Source organism: Hemibagrus wyckioides, linkage group LG16 (assembly GCF_019097595.1).
Source record: "Hemibagrus wyckioides isolate EC202008001 linkage group LG16, SWU_Hwy_1.0, whole genome shotgun sequence".
NCBI lineage: Eukaryota > Metazoa > Chordata > Actinopteri > Siluriformes > Bagridae > Hemibagrus > Hemibagrus wyckioides.
The window spans coordinates 1,364,797-1,385,345 of NC_080725.1; the positions used below are offsets into that span (position 1 = coordinate 1,364,797).

The 20,549-nt window shown below is 41.4% G+C and overlaps 1 protein-coding gene across 3 annotated transcripts in view; it reads right to left on the reverse strand.

The window, feature by feature from the left end:
* Positions 1-20,549, reverse strand: part of LOC131366782 (roundabout homolog 1-like) — a 192,397-nt gene that overhangs the window by 41,134 nt on the left and 130,714 nt on the right. For all 3 annotated transcript variants that reach the window (XM_058411538.1, XM_058411537.1, XM_058411539.1), the window contains one exon: positions 5,354-5,511. In XM_058411538.1, coding sequence (XP_058267521.1) covers positions 5,354-5,511 — 158 coding nt within the window. The remainder of the gene's footprint in view (positions 1-5,353; positions 5,512-20,549) is intronic.

A 20,549-nucleotide genomic window follows, 5' to 3' on the forward strand; every position in this document is an offset into this window, starting at 1 on the left:
CAAGATTAAAAGCAAATGCATAAAGACAGAAGCAGGTGACTTAGCCTTTCTGTTCTGTTTACTACTTAGCATGGTTGTGTCCTGTTACTTCAGGTCTCTTCAGAAAACCACTTCAGATTTTCTACACTAGAGAATCTATATTTTTTTCTTGATGGCAGGTGTGTGTGAGTGTGTGTGTGTGAGTGTGTGTGTGTGTGTACAGCCACTAACGTCCCCCTTTTGCTTTCATTTGACTTTAACATATGATGTATGTCTTAGAGAATGTATAAGACAAGGATAAGACTGGCAATTTCCTGCACGCCCACACACAGGGGGAATCAGTGGTCAGTGCAGAGAGGCTACAGGGAAATCATCAAAATGGAATGGAAACCCCAGTCCTCATCATAAGAACAAACCCCAAGAGCACGAGGTACCAAAAAAATCAGCCGTCTACTGGGATAAAAGCAAAAACAGATAAAGGAGTCCAGGCTAGTTCTATGGAGAAAGAGACAGACTATGAAAAAGTGGAGAGAACAAACAAAATGGAAATTTCCTTTGTTTCAGTGCAAACACCCGATCGTACCCCAAACACCTCATTTTTCATGTCACACACAGACACAGAGTGTCCGTCTGTCGTTCCCTGAGGATCAGGGAAATGTCTTTGAGACATATTCGGTCTATGATGAGTCTCCTTATGGCTTTACTGCACAGGTTCCTGTGCACAATACCAGTGAATACCAGCTCCAGTCGTTTATTTAATAAAGACAGCATTATGCACTTACTTCTGTTAAATATGGTAAGGGTCTACCTAATCACTGGCTTTGATCTGGCAGGAAAAAAGGCTTGGAGTTGGTAGTATAGTCTACACACACACACACACACACACACACCACATGATGCTTTTAGCTGCCTCATGTAAATGTGTAACCTCCAACCAAGAGCTGTTAATCTCTCCCCTTTCACGGATAATTACTAATAGATTTAGCGGCTTGATCCAAAAGCACGACTCAGTTTTTCCACCTAGATGCTTCGCTTTTTTTTTTTTTGAATAACTGCAGCAGATCATAAGGAAGCAAAGATTTACAATAAGACAATAACGTTACAAAAAGGTAATGCCTCACTCTTAGACTAGCAAACAAACCAAATCAGACTGAAGCGGAATTATTGACCCTTTTGTCAGCGACCGCTTAATGTATGCAGTAATTGAGAAGTCTTGTTGTTAATTAAAAATGAACAATTTAATGTTGACATTACCCTTTTATCATTAAATCTAATGTTAATTAACAAGAAATCAAATGTTCTAACTTGGTCGTCTCAGTTTTCTAAACTGTCTTTGCTTAAAGACGCATATTCCCTCTTATTTACCTTTATTCACATATTCACCCACTGAGTCATTTATCTCGATATTCTAAATATACGTATCAAAAAATGCTGTCTGTCCTGACGATTATAATGAAAAATAAATACTTATTTTTAGCTAGCTAAAAAATAGCTATTACAATGATTAGTGTTAGATAATTCTAAGATAGAAATAATTGAAGACTCCATACATCACTGCTACAGGATAAGAACACTATTCAATTTAGAAATGCGACTAGCCTTTAAAGCAAAGTGCTGTGGAATTCTCGAATCTGATTGGTCAGTGGGTATCATTACATCACAGTTCTGATAAAAGTGCCGAGGCTGTAACTCGACTCTCAGCTTGTTGTAATACGATAGTGTTTCTACAGTAATTAGTAATTTACAAGCACACTTATGGCAAACACGACACAAAATCTATATCTAATAATAAACCGATAAAAGAAAAGTATTCTCGTGCAACAGAAGAATACATCTAATCATTGATATGGGGAAAGTTTCTGTAAGTGGAAATTGATTTCACATTTCTGGAAGGAGTCTTGAATGTCAGCACTTTGCAAGAGTTTTCTGTGACCGGAAAGTCTTCAGGACAGAGGATGTTTATCAGTAACATGATGAGCTGAGAGTGTGTGTGTATATACACCGACTGTGTTGGTCCCTCTTTTTGCTGCCAAAACAGCCCTGACCCGTCCTGCACTGTGTATACTGACACCTTTCTATCAGAACCAGCATTAACTTCTTCAGCAATTTGAGCAACAGTAGCTCGTCTGTTGGATCGGATCACATGGTCCAGCCTTCTCTCCCCATGTGCATCAATGAGCCTTGACCGCCCATGACCCTGTCGCCGGTTCACCACTGTTCCTTCCTTGGAGCACTTTTGATAGATACTGACCACTGCAGACCGGGAACACCCCACAAGAGCTGCAGTTTTGGAGATGCTCTGATCCAGTGGTCTAGACATCACAATTTGGTCCTTCATCAAACTCACTCAAATCCTTACGCTTGTCCATTTTTCCTGCTTCCCTCTAAGAGGGAATATTTGTCTCGCAGACGTTCCACCATGTAGAACGTAAAAGAATATTGTGTATGTTGTGTAAAAGTACTGCATGTTCTAGATATTGACAAACTGCTATGGTATAAGAGGAATGGAATATGACAGCTTGTCGTCTTATAGGAAAATAATCAATGTCTGAGTGTATAATTTTCCAACGACATAACTACAATTCAGATTTATTAATGGTAAATAGACAAGAAAAGCACTTGACAAGTACAAAATGCTTGACATCTGTGAGACAAGAGTCTGGTGTTGACATACTGATAATTATTTACATCAAACCAACCCAGTTTCTTATTTCAATACTCCTGTGATGAAAGCATCTCTTTTCCTTAGCTCTTATTGCTCTTTTTTTCCCCAACTTTCCATAGCATCCATGAAAGGATATATAAAGAAATCCTTTTTACAAGCTTCTGTTAAATACATTAACTGGCTAACACATGAAACACCCACACACACACATGCACTTTCAGAGAGCTTTTACACTCCCCTGTGGAGTTGGCTGCGAGTGCGAAGCATCTTCATAATAAAGACATGAAAGAAGCGCCAGTTCTCGTTAAGAGCTTCTCCGCTCTCTTCTAAAGTCAAAACTTCCTAACAAGCATCCAGGTGTGATCGAATCAACCCCAACATACACACACACACACACACGCTTAATTAAAAGTGATTAATTAGCAGGAGAGGCCTGGTCATGCTCGATAAACTAGCGGCTGAGTAGCAATCTCAATCCTTCCCTGGTTTACGTCTTACAGGTCTGCATCCTAAATCAACACGTGGCAGGTCTATCTACACATGCAGCTTTATCTTAAGCCACTGCTGGGGCATTATGGAGCAGACATGTCAGACTTAATGGCCTCTGGTTCAGCATTTAATACACAAACACATAAACAGCATGTCAGTGTACATGACAACATACCATGTGAGGAATAACTAGCGATACGGCTACACCGGAGGATCTCTTCCAATGGACCAGGATGCAAATGTGAAGAGTTTTTAAAACAAGTCTTAACCTTATTATTAGTGAAAATACATTAAGCTACAGTCAGGAAAGCAAGCACTTATTTGTTTTGGTTTGAAACATGCCAATTAATGCTGGTAGACCCAACTAACAGCTGAAAGGTTTTATGTTTCACAGCTTGCCCATTTGGAAATAATAAATCAAGACAAAACCGAAAAATTCAGATGGCAAAGGGTTTTTTTTTTGTTGTTGTTGTTTTTTGTGCTTCCTCTGTGAGAAAGTCAAACGATCCTACATAACAGGATCTCAAATTCTTCTACATTCAAAGGTCCAAATCTGAATTTTCATCAAAGTCAAAGGTCCAGAACAACCGGTTATTACAAAACCTGTTTTTAATCAACATGCATAACAAATCTCTGTATTTTGTGAATACTGCTGTTCAAAATGTCTGTGTTTTGTTTCATAGTGGCGTTTGACCTTTCCACACTTCACAACTCTAACTGTCTCGTTACAAATCAAACCGGGGCAAAATGAACGCCCACCTCTCTGTCCAAACATCTCTGAAAACTCAGTTTTCTTCATAGACTATTCTTGTCGAAACTGACATCTTCACCCATCCAAACTCTCGCTGCGGTGAAGTGTCGCCCGATTGCCCCGCCCAATCACGTCGAACGTCACACGCTCACTGGATGTCATGGCAAAAACTTTTAATATCTCACCTTCGCTTTCATTTCAGACCATCTCCGAAAAAAACTAAACAAATGATTTGACATGCGTTTATCAAATCCACACTTTTTAATATGTTGAAGTGTATGTATGAAATAAATAAAAGCTATTTAAATTTATAGCTATATCTCTTTAATAAAAAACTATCTATATATATATCTATAACAAAAATGGGAAAACATTAATGTATATACACTACCGCTCAAAAGTTTGGGATCACTCAAAAATGTTAATGTTTTCCAAGAAAGCACACAAATTAGTATGAATAGAAAATATAGCAAAAGAACAGGACATGCTGACATGTCAGAGTTAGAAATAATGATTTTGATGGAAATGATGAATGTTTTCTTCAAACTTTCATAAAAAAAACCACCTTTTGCAGCAATTACAGCCTGGGCATTCTAGCGGTCAATTCTTCAAGATAATCTGCTGAAATTTCACCCCATGCTTCCTGGAGCATCTCCCACAAGATGGATTTGCCAATGGAGTCTTCCTCCAGAGCCGAAATCAAGCTGAAACATGCAAGTGATCCCAAACTTTTGAGCGGTAGTGCACTTTATTAACATGATCAGGTTATGATAAACAAGGTGTCCATGGATTGTTTTTTTTTTTAGTAATAAAGCTCCCTGTGTGACTGAGAGACTGAGATATCCAGCTGTAAAGAACATTACAATAGAGTATCTTTATCAGAGAGACGTCTTTTACGATGAGATGAACATCCAAAGAACCTTTGAAGAACCTTTTTGCACTAAAATCTCCCACAACACCTTTTACTTTTCATTCTGAAGATATTTTCCCCATAAATGTTTTTCAGTATTTGGTCTAAAGTGCTTTCAGTTAACTTTTTTTTTTTTTTTTTTTTTTTTTTTTTTACATTCATAAGTCCAAGAAAAAGATTGTGTAGTCCAGAGACGTCTAATCTTATCATCAAAGGGCCGGCATGGCTGCAGGTTTTAATTCCTGCAAAGCAGTAACACACCAGATTCGTCTCAGCAGTCGCTTGAAAATCAAGACCAATCGATTAAACGAGTGGAGTCAGATGTGGTTCTGCTGAGATGGATTGAAAAAATAAACTACACTGCATCCACCTTGGCTCTTTGCAGATAAGATTAGATATCCGAGCTGTCGCCAAAACACAAATTAATTGTTCAGATGTGGGCTCAGTGCAGCTCGAAGAACAGCTGAAGTAAAGGAATGGGGAAAAATAAAACAAAAATCCAAGCATAAATAATCAAAATGCAGATTAGCACTCATGGTATGGGATCGTTCCAGCTCACCGTTATGCGCTCGTCTCGGTCGTTTATGTTGGTTCCGTCCTTCCGCCAAGAAATGGTGGGCTCTGGGTGACCACGAGGGGGCTGGCATTCCAACACGGCCGGTTCCCCTTCGGCTACCATCACATCAGCAGGGTTCTGTCTGAAATCATCACGCAGAACTGCAGACAAAGAATAAGAGGAAAAGATTGTGGTCATTTCGTTTCATCTAAGTGAATGGACATTTCACCACACACATATTTGTATTACTATCCTTGTGAGGCCCTTCCACTGAAGTACACCTATGCTTTCACTTAAACCCAACCTTTGTAACAAGTAAGGACCTTTTTACTTTTTTATTGATTGATTTTAAATAAAAGGATGTTTTTGGAAATAAAAAACGGCAGCACTGCTATCCTTTTTGGCCTCATTTGGTCCCCAGTAAAATATTAAAACATGCTCCTTTAAGCACACACACTCTTTAAGGATTCCAGCTTGCCTCCTAGTCCAAAGGTGATACGGAACAAAAAAGCAGGGATCACAGACAATCACTCTGAGGAAACTGACGTCTTTCTGTCGCACTTGACTACACTTTCATCACGGATAGAGGACGAGAGATGCCACTGGACTCATCACCCGCAACCAAACTAAGTGGCTGTGAGAGGTCAATCACATCAGTTGAGGAGTGAGGAGATGAGATTGAATCAGAGGAGGCTCTGGGGAACGTGGGGAGGTGTTGAGTGGAGTGGAGTGGAGTGGGGCTGGGAAGTAAAAGCTACGTAGCCGTCTTTTCTCTTACGTTCTCTACGACTGAACTCTTCTTCCAGCTACTCTTTGTGGCTGTCTTTGTTTCCTCCACCTAACCGCTCCTTGATAGTCTTATCCAGGTAAATATTTACATAACAATCAGATCGGACTCCTGCTAGCAGCTCTGTTTGAAGCAAGCCGAGACAAAACACGCCGCTCATTAGTTAGAGCTTGTTGATCACGCGTCAAACAGTCGAGCCTAGAGACGGGCTGATACATCGCAACGGCAATTACAACGCTCTGACACATCTCCAAAAGCTTTACTGCCCATTAGCTGAAACGAGTCAATACATCACAGTACAATAATGATGCCGAGAGCTGCTAATCAGTCAGAGACAGCTCGAACGCCACGACTGAGCAATTTTCTACATTCTATTTCCGCCTTTCTGTTTGGGCAACAAAGACTCGGAGAGGCAGATAAGTGACAGCCAGATGCTGTAGTGAGCTTTTGAAACAGATTTCAAATCATTCAAAGAAAAAAAAAAACACTGCCAATTAGAGAGCATGCATGCCACTTTGTCATTCTGATATAGCCATACGGCAAAAAAACACACGTCCCGCTCAGTGTGCCTCGCCGAAAAGACGATTCAAACACGAATACTACATAATGCTGACATCTACAGGTATCTGCAGTGGATAATTTGTTGAATTATGCATCGCTTTACAGGCAGAGGCCACGTCTGATGCGGCGCTGGAGGAGCCCGGCGCAACGGTGATGAAAAAGGTAATTTCATTTCAGCCGTTTTCATTAAATCACTAAGCTGAGGAGTCAATAATCATACTCCCAATAGCGGGAATGTGTAGTCTGATCTCGGGAGAGAGCGCCGTCATAACCCACGCTCCTCGTCTGTGCTGTGCCCCCCCCACGCTAACCCTCACCCTTCCTCCACTGAGTCGGAACCGTCGCCTGCTGCTGTCCTCCAGGAATCGTGAAACAGATCCCATTACACAGCATAGGATTACACTGAAGGAGTCTGCACTACATCACACTACATTATACAGGCATTATACACCAAGGCATTCCTCAACAACGCGTGTGGTGTGTTTCTGCATGTGTGTGTGTGTGTGTGTTTAGTACAGTATGTTTGTCTTGGATAGTCTGCTTCCTCTGTGCAGAAACATCTTGTGTGAATAAATTAGTTCCAAGAATAAAGACATGCAGAATGGCAAAAAATGTGGGATGATACATCAGGACATTTTCTCTTCAGGATTTCTGACATTTTCTTAAAAAGCCTCACTGTCACTGCATGAAGAAGTCTGAATGGATGGATGGATGAATAAATGAATTAATTAATGAATGAAATGGATGGATGAATGAATGAATGAGCACATTTTCCCGTATGCATCCCATTGTATGGATCACCTGTAGAGGTTAGAGGTTAAACAACTAGCTCTTAGCTTTGCAGTAACTTTTTTTTATCTAAACGTTTTGGCTTCGCGTTTTTGTGTAACTGCAGTTATGTTAACACCAGTCCAGCAAAGAAAAGTAAAAACAGAAGGAAAGAAAAGGAAGAGAAAGAGTCGGGAGAAATAACAAGCAACCCATATGAAGACCATTACGCCACCAATTTTTTCCTATCTTTAGCAAAGACGTCTTATGTGACGATAATGGCGTATACATTTCAGCTCTCGAGACACTTCATTTGCACAGCTGGACAAACACGCCATGTGCCATGCTAGCTGCTCTCACACCAGGAACACAAGTTGGGCAGCTTTAAACACGGAGAGTCTCACTGCAGAGGCTGAGCTGAATTTCTGCTGCAAGCTGAGATCATTTACTACAACCAACCATAGAGTGGAGGAGAAAATGAAATGTATGCGGGCAGAAAAGGAAGGAAAATACGACAGATATAACCGTCACGACAGGGTGCATATTATCACCAAAAAAATGTCAGAATCTTGTCAAATGTGTCTAATGGTGAGAAGACATTGCAATTACTGACTTCTGACTAGGAAAAGAGCATTCTCATTGGAATTTTGCAAGCTTCCTGACGGACCTGAAAGAGAGGGAATTTACTACATACCACGTGTTCAAGAAAATAAACTCTTAAACTCTTAAGAACAGCTAATTTTTAGTTTTTTAGTCATTTCAGTGGATAAACTCCACCAACTGCTACAATGCCTTCATCTGAGTGCTTGCTAATGCTAGAAAAACAATAACAAAAAAAATTACACGTCAGTCTGATCGTGGAAAAGTGTGTGTACATGAATAATACTGCGTTTTTTCAGCATTTTCCCAAATTTATGAGAAATGGATGTTGTAGAGTTTGTTTTAGCCAGCATTTCTTTATCAATTTAAACAGATTATTGAACATTATTCCTGATTATTCCAAAGGCTGGAACCAGGAGCATATGAACGATTCCTAAAGTGTATTGGAGAGGAGGACAAAATGTTTTTTTTTTCGTCTAATATTATTGGTTTATAAGCAATATTGCTGTAGTCAAGAGGAATTTGTTGTTTATAAGAGCATGCACGTAAGGCACACACTGAAGCTTTACTAGAGTCACTCTGTGTATGTGTGTGTGTGTATGTGTGTGTGTGTGTGTGTGTGTGTATGTGTGTGTGTGTGTGTGTGTGTGCATGTTTTAGACCCAGCCCCTGACTGTCAGAGATTTGTTCTAGGAGATTGGCATTAAATGAGAGGTGTCGTAGGCCGCCTGTGCAACTTCTCCATCTACTCGAGCCCCCCTTTGTTTTACCTCTCCACGGATTTCTGCTCGGCGAGGGGATATTGGAGACAGATGCCGAAAATGTCAAATTAGACCCATATCCCTGTCTAGCCCTAATGCCTCTGACATTAATGAGGAGCAGAGACTCTACCACCCTGCAGCCTGAGAGGTGAAAAGGAGAAGGAAAGAATGAGAGATGGAGGGAGAGAGAGAATGAGAGAGAGAGATTTTTCCCCTTAGAAAAGTAACATCACAGCATAAGAAAACACATCTCCAGACATTTTTGAGGGCCAACTCCAGAAGAAATCAGCTAACTAGTTACAAAGGAAGCACTCATACTCAGGCGTTGTCCTTCGCCAGGGAAAAGTGACAGACAGCTGTGGTGTTTCTGGTCAGAGGTGATGGACCACAGAGGAGATTCTGTGTCATATAGTCTTTTCCTGTTGCTTTAGGCAGGCAAGGCAGGCGTCACGAAGAGAAGAGCAGATATGTGATTAGCGGCTCTGCACTGGAGACACATCCTGCCCAGTGTCATTTGGACAGAGTGAACCGTCCTACATGACTGCACAAGAGAGCAGAACGACAGAAAGGAAGATTTGATGTGTGTGTGTGTGAGAGAGAGAGAGAGAGAGAGAGAAAGAGGAGAGTCAAACAGAGCGAGTAAAACTGAGAAAGGAGACAAAAGAAAGAACGTGCGGCTTAAAGCAGAGCTGTGCTAAGTCCTGGTCCCGAATAAGCGCACAAATTGCACTAATTTGGCAGCCTGTGTGCCAAAAATGGTTGCCAAACATTACTATTCATAAATACAGCTGGGATTAGAGGCCAAGCAAGAGACAGAGCGCGGCCACTCTAGCGCACAGCGGAGCGAAACAGAGCACACTCAAACAATGAGAAAATCCAGCAGCTGTAATCACTCCCACATGTTCCAGCGTCAGGACGTTTACACACTCTGGAGAAAAAGAGAGAGAGAGAGAGAGAATAGGATGAGGGAAAGAGGCCTAGGGGTGGGGCGTATCCTGATGAGCTGCGCTGACATGAGCGGACAAATTAGGATGACCCTGTAATTGGATGCATTTCTTTCCCCTCTTTTTGTCTTGCGCTCTGTAAATGCACCATGCAGGACCCGGGGAGGAAATAATGCAAGTCGGAGCGGGACAATCTCCTTGTCAGTTAGGCAGCATGTGACTAGTGCCTAATAAGAAACAGCTGTCTAGTTTTTTCCCCTCAAAACCCCCATAACCTCCAGCCTCGTTTCCTGAAAGATCATCAAAAATGGCTGCCCAGTTCCAATTACTGCTTCAATAATCAGCAGCTTTGTGATCCTGCAGTCATGAGACTAGACTCAGAAGCATGATGTCCAGAGCACAATATTCTGTTGTCCACTTACGGGCAGATCATTAACTCAGTTGACTTGTGTGAAAAATTTAATTCAAATACACTACAAAAATCACATTATAATGCCCATAGGGTTACATTACATTTATATAACCCCTATATCATATCTATAAAACATTTATAAGACATATTAGCAGGCATCAACTGTCATAAAAACAGAAAAGCATCATTTTACCTAGGGGTGGGGTTCATATGGCTATATTACACCTACATAAGCAGTTTATAACAAATGATATAAACCTACAATTCAGCTAGAAACTGGAGGAGGGGTGATGTTTATTACTGTTTAAAAGCTAGTTTTTAAGATTTAAATCAATTGTCATAAAGGGGTTCTGTAATTTAATGTCTGTTATGTGGCGCTTTCTTAATTATAATAATTTATAATGCCTTTATAACAGACTGTGTTATCACTTCACAATTAATATGGCTACGTTAGACCTACACAAGCCCTTGTTATAAAGTGTTATGTAGTGCTATGAAAGGAGAGTTAATCTAGTATTGCTAAAATATTGAAACAAAAGAAAACAACTGAAACAGAGAATTCTGCATCACAAATCACATACTATTGTACTAAATATCCATGTCTACTGCAAATCTTCCTGTTCTAAGCAGTCGGATGTGGTTTGGGACGCAACCAAACACACTCGACTTAGTTAGTTAGGCTTATTTTTTTGAGCTTTAACAAATCCACTATACATTCTGTCCACCTGGATCGCATCTTATGTCTCTTATGAATTCCAGTCTGAAGTGTGTTCTTCATCACACTGCGCTGATGCTAACCTGTTTGCCCAATAAATCAGTTCCTGAATGCATGAGGGAGGATGGAGGATGGGAGTGAGAGAAAGACATCTCCTTCTCTCCCTCCAGGCTGATCTCTTACCCTCGTCCTCCATACCCCCCCACCCCCACCCCCTGCATTAATATTGACATATTGACCACAAACTGGTGAAAGGGTGAAAAAGTGGCAGAAACGATTTATTTTTTTTGCTAACTTGCTCCAAGAGCTTACATACTGAAGCACTAAGGACGGCCTAGAGAGACGCTTCATCTTAAGCGTCCTGCTTTCTCTCCTCCACTCCCTTCACATCTGAACTTTCCCTTCGGCAAGCCATCCCATAGCTTGCTTCAAAGCACGAGCATCCGGGTGAAGATACCATACCCCTAAACCTTCTTCTCTGCACAGAATCAGCACTAATCCCCCAACACAGAGAGAGACAGAGAGGGCTCTCAGCCCAGAGAGTCAGCCTTCGGCCCGCTGAGCAAGGAGGAATAGCTTGATCTAATCCATTCAGTCAGATCCCAGGACACACACACACACACACACAACCTCTGACCATCTGCAGTGGACCATCTCTTTATATTCCTCTGATTTCAGGGTCTGATATTCATTATAAGTAAAATTAAATATCTAAATAAATAAAATGCAGCCTTATTGTCTTAGCTATAAAGTGCTACTTCTAGGATTTAGCAATCATATAACTTCATGTTATACATAATAAAAATCTGTCTTATAATCTGAGCAATTATTAACCAATTCAATTTTTTCCAAACATTAAAAACACAGCTCCATAGTTTTTTTCTCCATTAAAAATTGATTTTGAACCAGAAATTAGGATTGGTTCAAGTGGTTGTCAATGTTTTCTTTGCAAATGTCCTTTGTTCACAGGCTCTAAATGTTCCAAACTGGTCTTTTTTTAATCCAGTGCACAAGTAGAGTCTCACAATCCTAGAAAGCATGCAGTCGGTATAGCACTGACGAATAACTGCTTTTTTTTCTCCAGTTAACTAACGCTCAGTCTTCTAAATAAAGCAGCACTTTTTGACCTGTACAGGGAGTTATCATCTCCAATACAAATTCTCAGTCCAGTGTACATTAGCCTTTCTATTATGTCTCTGGTCACAAATGAAATGCTCACAATAGGCTTGATTCTCTCTCGAACGGCACAAATGACTGAATTCATAAACCTCTTAATGGCAAAGATTACACAGCCGAGCTAATGGCTTCTTGCAAGAAAAAGCAGCTTTCGAGGAAAGAGTCTGAGAGTCTTCCATCAGCGAGCCGCCGCACATCCTGCCGCGTGGCAAACACGGTGTACGCCATACCCATGGTCCCCTGAGCAGATGGCAGTTCCAATCAGAACCATGCCATCCCAGTTGGCACTGGCACTAAGCCACCGGTCACACTGCCAGATCCTGCTTGGGCGGGGGAGGGGCATAAAGGGTGCACTTTTCTTCTCCGGCTGACTGGAGGAGAGCCCAGAATCAACAGCACCCAATGAACAACCTCTTAAAAGCACCACAGGCCACTCAACATCCTACAGCGGGTCAGTTTTTTATGTTCTCATTCCTGCACTTCTAGGCCTAACAAGGGTGCTATCTGTCTCCTGCACACTCTGGGACCTTTTATTCCTCACAGAGAGGGCATTGTCAAGCTGTGTTTATTTTATCCGACGACGTTCTACTCTTCGGCTCCGAGGGCAGCGGGGCCACGGCTCGGCCTCTCCGCAGTCACTCACTTGGTGCACTTCCCTGACAGCACTTGGCACCTCCCAGTTTAAATAAACACAGCATGTTTGATTGAGTTGCAGCAGAAAGAGACCCTGAGCTTAAAGAGAAGCAGCAGACTGAACTGGGGGGAGATGTGATATTGAGGTGGACAACTAAAACGAGTGTGTATGCACACATGTACCACCACACGCTCCTTATTAAGGCCTTTGGCTCTTGCCAGTTAGGCCTGATTTGAACAGACAGGATGCAGGAAGAGTCCAACCTGACCAACCGGTCAAATAAATAGCCACTTCTTTGCCACTCCATTAGGACTGGTAGCCTGCAAGATACACCTACATACAGCGCATAGATCATATCCTGAGGTGAATTACAAAAATACAGAACTAAATACATCACAGTATAAGTTTTCCATTCCCATCTGACCTACAATATACTGCATGCCAGCAAAGAAAGGAATAAATCCAGGTAGAAGAATAAAAAACACGCTACATTACTCCTACATGGACCTGGCAAGAAACTGACTGACAATTTATAAATGAAGCCTATAGTGTAGTTACAGAGAGCATTAGTATGCACTATGTGGCAAGACTATTATCCAGGTATTAACATACACGGGCTGGTGTGTTATGAATTTTTTTTCGTTATGGTTTATTTATTAGGCATGAATAAATATGGCCTGGGTCACCAAACGAATCTAGAAGCGCCAAATTGTGTGAGCGAGTGTGTGGGCTCCCCTAGGCAGGCGCCTGGGGCTGCTTTGGGTGGACTGCGATGGTTCCAATGAGGTTTTTGCTGCTTGGCAGATGTGGTGCACTGATGAATGGACAGACTGCATACACAGCAGCGGCGCCCCTCTCTCGATCCTGCCTCCACCACAAAGCCTTTTCCGTGGAGAAAGGAAAAGAGCAGGAGAGAAAGACGGGGAGAGATGTGTCAGTCGGCCTCGCTAATTCCCCAGCCAGCTGCAGGCCTCTGTGGCTTCAGGGCTTTTCACACCACAAGTGTGTTTGTTGCCTCTGCTCATGCTGACCTTGTGGGCTAAGCCTGAACAGGAAACAGGTTTCCTGGGACCTCTATTCCTGCCCTCCCCCCCTCATATTTACATTAAAAACCCAAAAATGCCCATAAACCATATCCAATTTCTGCTCCCATCCCTCCCACAATCCCTCCCACTGCCTTTGTGGCCTCCTCCCCCTCTTCGAGTCCGACTACTTCAATATGGAGCTGGGGGTGAGTGGGAAATGCAGCTGCTCCCCACTCTAATATGCACACACACACACACACACACACACATGTGGAATAAGGAGGCATTCAACAACGTAACAACGCAACAAAAAACATCATATTTGAGTCTTGAAATATCGCCACTGTCAAGAATCACACACACACACAGACACACACACACACACTTTTTTTCTTTCAAGACCCATAGAACTCCTCTACTCCTGCTCTGCTCTTTAATGCTTCTATTTTCATCTACACAGACGGATGCACATATGTAGCTCTGCTCCTGATAAACCAGCAAGATGCTGTTGATGCACAGCTACACACACACACACACACACACACACACACTGCAAATGAGCATCTCTGGATAGTTTGCCACAGCTGCACAGGTTTAGTTTTGTCAGTGTGTCATGTCTTATCATTTAAGAAGTCGACTGGTTTCTGCGTGTCGACTCTGAGCTGCAGGAGAAACAGGCTTTACCTTAAACACATCAGACTTAAACACACTCCATACTCCTGTGTGTATAAAATTATTAAAAAACCAAACTGAGTTGCTTGAAAGAGTTAGGACAGTGATGGGACAAACTCGAGCAAGTGCTAAAACCGAGGCTGTGTGTTAAAATGATATGATAAATTCCAGCACAATAGACTTTTCTGAAATTTTGTCCCGATATTAAATCTTCTAAGCAATTCGATTTAAACGCATCTGATAAGGAAGTGTGTTTAAAAGCAGTATTTTATTTCCCTTCATTTTCAGGGTTAAATCATTTTCTTGGAAATGGGAAATGGATTTTTAATATGATCATAACATACCTTAACCCCATTTATTATAACATCCCATATATCATGCTCCAGGAAAAAAAATTATCTTTGGGAATCTTGATATAATATTTTTCCCCCTCCATATTACCCACCTGTCTGCTATACTGTGCATCTGAATGCCATAAATCTTTGAAGTTGACAACTATGTCTCTTCCTTTTATGCAGAAAATTCATCACAGGAAATTTTTTTCTTAACTCGAATCAACATTTCTTAAGCGAATAAAAGTTCCACAGAGAACCACATCATTTTTCTCATCTTTAACTCTAGCCAGAATTATTTTTTTGAGGATCGAGAATACTGTACACTGTCTGTGTAGAATTATAGGCTCACCTACGTCCTATATGTTCAGATATCAGTGTGTGTGTGTGTGTGTGTGTGTGTGTGTGAGAGAGTGTGTAACTGAGCTCATCAGAGAGACCGCTCACTTTAATCCCAGTGAAAGCTGGAGAGGATCAGGCTACAGCAGGTCCTTCTCCCTGCTGTCACACCTTCTTACTACACAGCAGGGGAGATGAAGAGGTGTGTGTGTGTGTGTGTGTGTGTGTGTGTGTGTGTGTGTGTGTGAGATGAGATAACAGATAACCGAAAAAAAAAAGCAGGCCACCGAATTCACACTTCCTCCGTGGAAAAAGAAAGAAAGATCTCCTTATTGATTTTATTTCATATTGTTCTGGATCAAGATGTAAAGAAGAAGACAGTGTGTGAGAACCCTGTGAGTTGGAGAACTATATTTTGCATAATACGCCAAGTGAGATGGGATCCTGTAAAATATTTTATGATTGACAGGCAGAAAATCCGACACAGGGTAGTACACGCATCATAAAAATTCCACTAGTGTATAGGGGGAAGTGAGAGAGAGCTGGACCGAGGCTGCATGCTCACATACACACTTACGCAAGTTTTTCTCTGGGTGTTTTATGAGCTGCACCGCTCCTCCGCTACTGTTTACTGTAAAAACATTCTCACCCATGATTCATAATGATTTCCTTTGGGAACATGGAGGGGGCCAGTGTTGAGAGCCTAAAATACCTCGTCCATCCATCACCCCGCCAGGGTTCTCCAACACTCCCTACATACACTCTGTACATTAGACATGCTGCGGGAAAAAGAATCCCATCTGATCTTTATCGAAAATTCAGGAAAGACCTCTGTTTCGAAGTATAGCTGGTCTAAGTAAGCAAATAACACTGGGGATGGAAATTTTTATAGGCTATTAAAACAAATTCTTAAACAAGGAGCTGAAAAAACTCCAAGATCTTTCTAATTTCCCGAACACACACACAAATATCCTACGGCATTTTTTAGTACAGATCTAATAATAGATCTTTTTCAACATGCTTTGCCTCGATCCAGAAACATGTGCTGTCCATTACTCCTAATGGGAGCGGTTCAGATCGATGATCCGCACACACGTGTGACCAGAAGAGACTTTTATTTACGGACAAACAAAGTGATGCTTTTAATGTTCATACTGCACACATTACACCGCGATTTATTACACTGGCAGAGAAGGATGGAGGTTTAAAAGAAATACCGTGCTGGAATTTTATGGATACTGATATTCAGTAATGGAAGCCCTAGTTTCGCAAATGAGCTAACACTTCCTAGAAAGCCTGGAACATTTCTTTAATAAACACGGCCAAAATATGTTTCCATTCAGGGAAAGCAACCAACCAGGAACTTTTTCCTGAAAACTGTCAAGTATCATGAGATTATCATGCTAACTCAACAAAGACTGCTGTCTAACCAACCAACTAACTAACTAACTAACTAACTAACTAACTAACTAACTAACTAACTAACTAACATGAACATTCCAACACTCTTTTTGTACCAAAAGCCAAAAAAGATAAATGGAATTTTTGGCTGTTTCCATATTCAGCATCAAATTTCTTTATCATCTCACACTCAACAATGATGAATGATTACTGGCATATAAAAGTAGACACTCTGCTCTATATGTGAGATATCCAAGATGGCGGCACATCAGAGCACGCAGAGGCCGGATCCAAAAAAGGTGCTATTCGTTTGTTTTAGTCAGCTATGTGTAGTTGAAATGACAATAAAAGCTTCTTGAATTGACTTGACTTCTTTTTCCTATCCTACTAGTGGCAATATATTCATAGAAAAGTGTTGATATCAAACTTTCTCTGCTCTCTGGGACGCTCCAAACATTTGTTCATAAACCTCTAAAATTCGAAGGTGTTATATTCAACCACTAAAACTCTGTGTAAAGTTATCCAACAGAGGGAAAAACATCTCACATTCTTATGAAAGCCGACTGAGCCCTGATTCATTTTATATCAGACTTGTGGAGATAAGCTTCCAGTTTCCTGGTAAAAAAAAAGGGGTTAATCCAGTGAGAGAGCCAGTAAGAGTCTTCAAAGATTCAGAATCTTGTGACCAGAAAAAAGCACAAAAATCATGTACTGTGTAAAAACAATTTAAAAAAAAAAAAACATCACACACACATACAGTTCAGGACTCAAGTGTTCTTTGTTAAATTTTTTATTCATCCCTGTCAGCAACAGCAAGTAATACAATGCAAACGTAATGAAAAGAGACACAACGCTATCACCACTGCACTCGAGGCATCATGTTGTTGTTTAGAAATGTGACCGAAAAAATAAAGAGAAGCCAAACGATCTCATGAATAGAGTTATATTGTACTCTAGAGAAGGGTAATCAGGGCTGGAATGCAAAGTAGTGGATACACAAAGAGAGGGAGAAAGAGACAGAGAGAAAATCAAAGCCAAACATGGCGCTGGGAGTTGGAGGGGCTGAGCCTGAGCGAGGCCGCCAACTTCTCGTGTTTTGATTAGTGTGGTGTAAACAGCAAAGCCTGGAGAGAGACTAGAGCCCTGAACGCAACATCATCGCCCTGACTCTGTCCCTGTTTCCCAGAGCAGACATTCAACACAGACACAACTATACACTAACGTGTGTGTGTGTGTGTGTGTGTGTCTCAAGCACAGATGTCACACAGACACCCATGCAGAAGAGCAAACAGCAGCGCTTTTCTTTGCCTCATGGCTAGTGTTTCTGTATTCTCAGGCTAGATGAAACAGAATCTCCATTCTTCTTCCTTTTTTAAAAATGAATCCTTTCCTTTTTTTCTACTCCTCTTTCTCTTATAACAGAGCCACCTGCGAGGCTTTCGCTTTAGAAAGGCCCTTTTAAGTCAAGAGCCCTGGTTAGGCCTTTAGGGCCTATGCACCTGCATGTGCACACACACACACACACACACACACACATTTCTCAGCGCTTGGACAGGTGACTAAGCAAGCAGGACCATGGACTTCTATCTCAGGCTCCTCCCCCCCGCACTGAGGCTGTGGTTTCAGCCAGCGGTTTGTGGTGAAGACACTGCAGTCACGCCTGACCGCCTCTCATCATCATCACTCACATCACCCACCACACGAGACCTACATTTACGCCTCAAGTTTCAGCCCCAGACCTTCTAAACAGAGCGCTGCAGACCACGCCGGCTGTAACAGCCGTGAAATAAAGGACTACTGTACGGCCTTTGAGGTGACCGTCCATCTCAAAGCTATCAATTTTACTGATATCAAAGCAGGCCACAATAAAAAAAGAGTGTCACCATCACTCACAGACAAAAGAGCAGGGAATGGAAACCAGGGGCGATTAGGCTCCCTGACGAGAGCCGTCTAAGTCTTCTAGAGCAGACAGAAAATACAGCTAACGATCATCCAACGTCAATATGAGATGGAGTCAGATGAGACGGAGATGGAGAGAGGACAGCAGGGGGTGTGCATTAAAAAGAGAGGGGAAGAAAAGGGTCTATTAAACGTTAGCAATTATTGAATAATGACCGGTGATATGATGATATGAAATTATCACCATGATTTATGAGTCAAGTGTTGTGGGTTTCATGACATTATAAAAATAAAGCTAAGTATAAAACTATATTTAAAAAATAAAGATATAATGAAGAAGAATATGAAGAATATAAAGAAAATAAAGAAAATCTGATAATTATTTAGATAGATAGATAGATAGATAGATAGATAGACAGACAGACAGACAGACAGACAGACAGACAGACAGATAGACAGACAGACAGACAGACAGACAGACAGACAGACAGACAGACAGATAGATAGATAGATAGATAGATAGATAGATAGATAGATAGGCATGCAGGCAGACAGACAGATTGACAGACAGACAGATATTAAATATTTAGCGCCACAAAATATTATGCTATTAAATATCTTAGTCTTTAATATATTACACATGCTTACTCTCCAACAGATGGTTTCTAAACATCAAATCAGTATCAGCGAGAGCATAAACACAGAAACCACCATGGAGAAAGTGTGTGTGTAAAAGAAATATACAGAGCGGGAGTGGCCTTGACAGGTAATGAGAAAGCCAGAGACACAGAGAGCTCTGTTTATGAAAGGGGCTTCCGTGTCTAAGTCTGGTCTACAGTCCAGCTCTACAGCACACAGTGGTCTGCTAAGTGGTGGTGGTCTGCTTTAGTCTCTAACCACTGACCCTGTCTGGCTCGAATTCACCACCCAATCCCTGGCTCGCATGTCTCACTGCATCTCTCTCAGCCTTGTCTGTATAGAAATGCTATTTTTTTTTAACAAAAGAAAGAAGTAAAAGTTAAAACAGGCAACGAGGGGTTTCATGGACGGCCACACGGCAGACAGCGAGCTTGTTATCTGGGCCCTGATCCAGTTTTACCCGGGCACAGCAGCAGTCACAGTAACGATTCTGGCAGAGCTGAGGCTGCATGGCAAATGCACAATGTCACGTTTGTTTTTGCTCCCAACTCTTCTGTCCTCTAGCAAGCCGCAAAAATGGTGAATGAAAGTGTTTTCTGTTCCAGGCAGGTTTTATTACCTGTTTTCTTCTCCTCCAGGTTGTCAACACACACACACACATATGACCATACCTGCACATAAATATTAAACCACAGCTCCTTCAGTTCACTTCAGAAAGTCACACTTCCTGTCGGTGTTGCTCTACAGTACAAACTAAATCCACACAGAGGTTTTCCACCATTCAAAAAAACAAACCTGGGCCAAATACTGGGGCTCGAGTTCTAATTTATTGTCCATCATCCTGGGCTCAGGTTACTCTCAGTGTGGAGTTTCTGCACAGATGTTCTCAGTGGGTTTCCTCTGGATTCTCCAGTTTCCTCCCAAAAACATGCTGGTATATACATTAGCTCTGTTTAACTGCCCATACCAATGTGTAAATGTGTGTGTGCTTGGTGTCTTGTGATGGACTGCTGTCTCATCCAGTGTGTCTCATACCCTCTCTGGAGTCCCAGTGGTTCTGGCTCTGTCTCCACCACAAAACAACACAACACAACTAACCAGGATAAATCAGTTACTGAGGAAAAATGAAGGAATGGAAGTCAACTGAAATGGTCTCTGTGATGACAGTAAAAGTAACTGCATCATCATTTTGGTGCACAACCATTAATTCCTTTTGCTACCCCCAAAACCACATGAATAAAACATTTACTGCTTTGCCAATGGCCCATGGAAAAAGCATAGTTCCTGTTTCTGAGGGCCAAGTTCCATGACACACACGTATATATATATATATATATATATATATATATATATATATATATATATATATATATATATATATATATATATATATATATATAGTCCAATGCATATTCACACACACACACACACACACAGCCAATTGTGAATCAAAGACAATACCATAGCCAGGGTTGCCAGATCTTAACAAAATTTCCAGCCTAAAAGTTTGGACACTGGAAAAGGGAGACACATT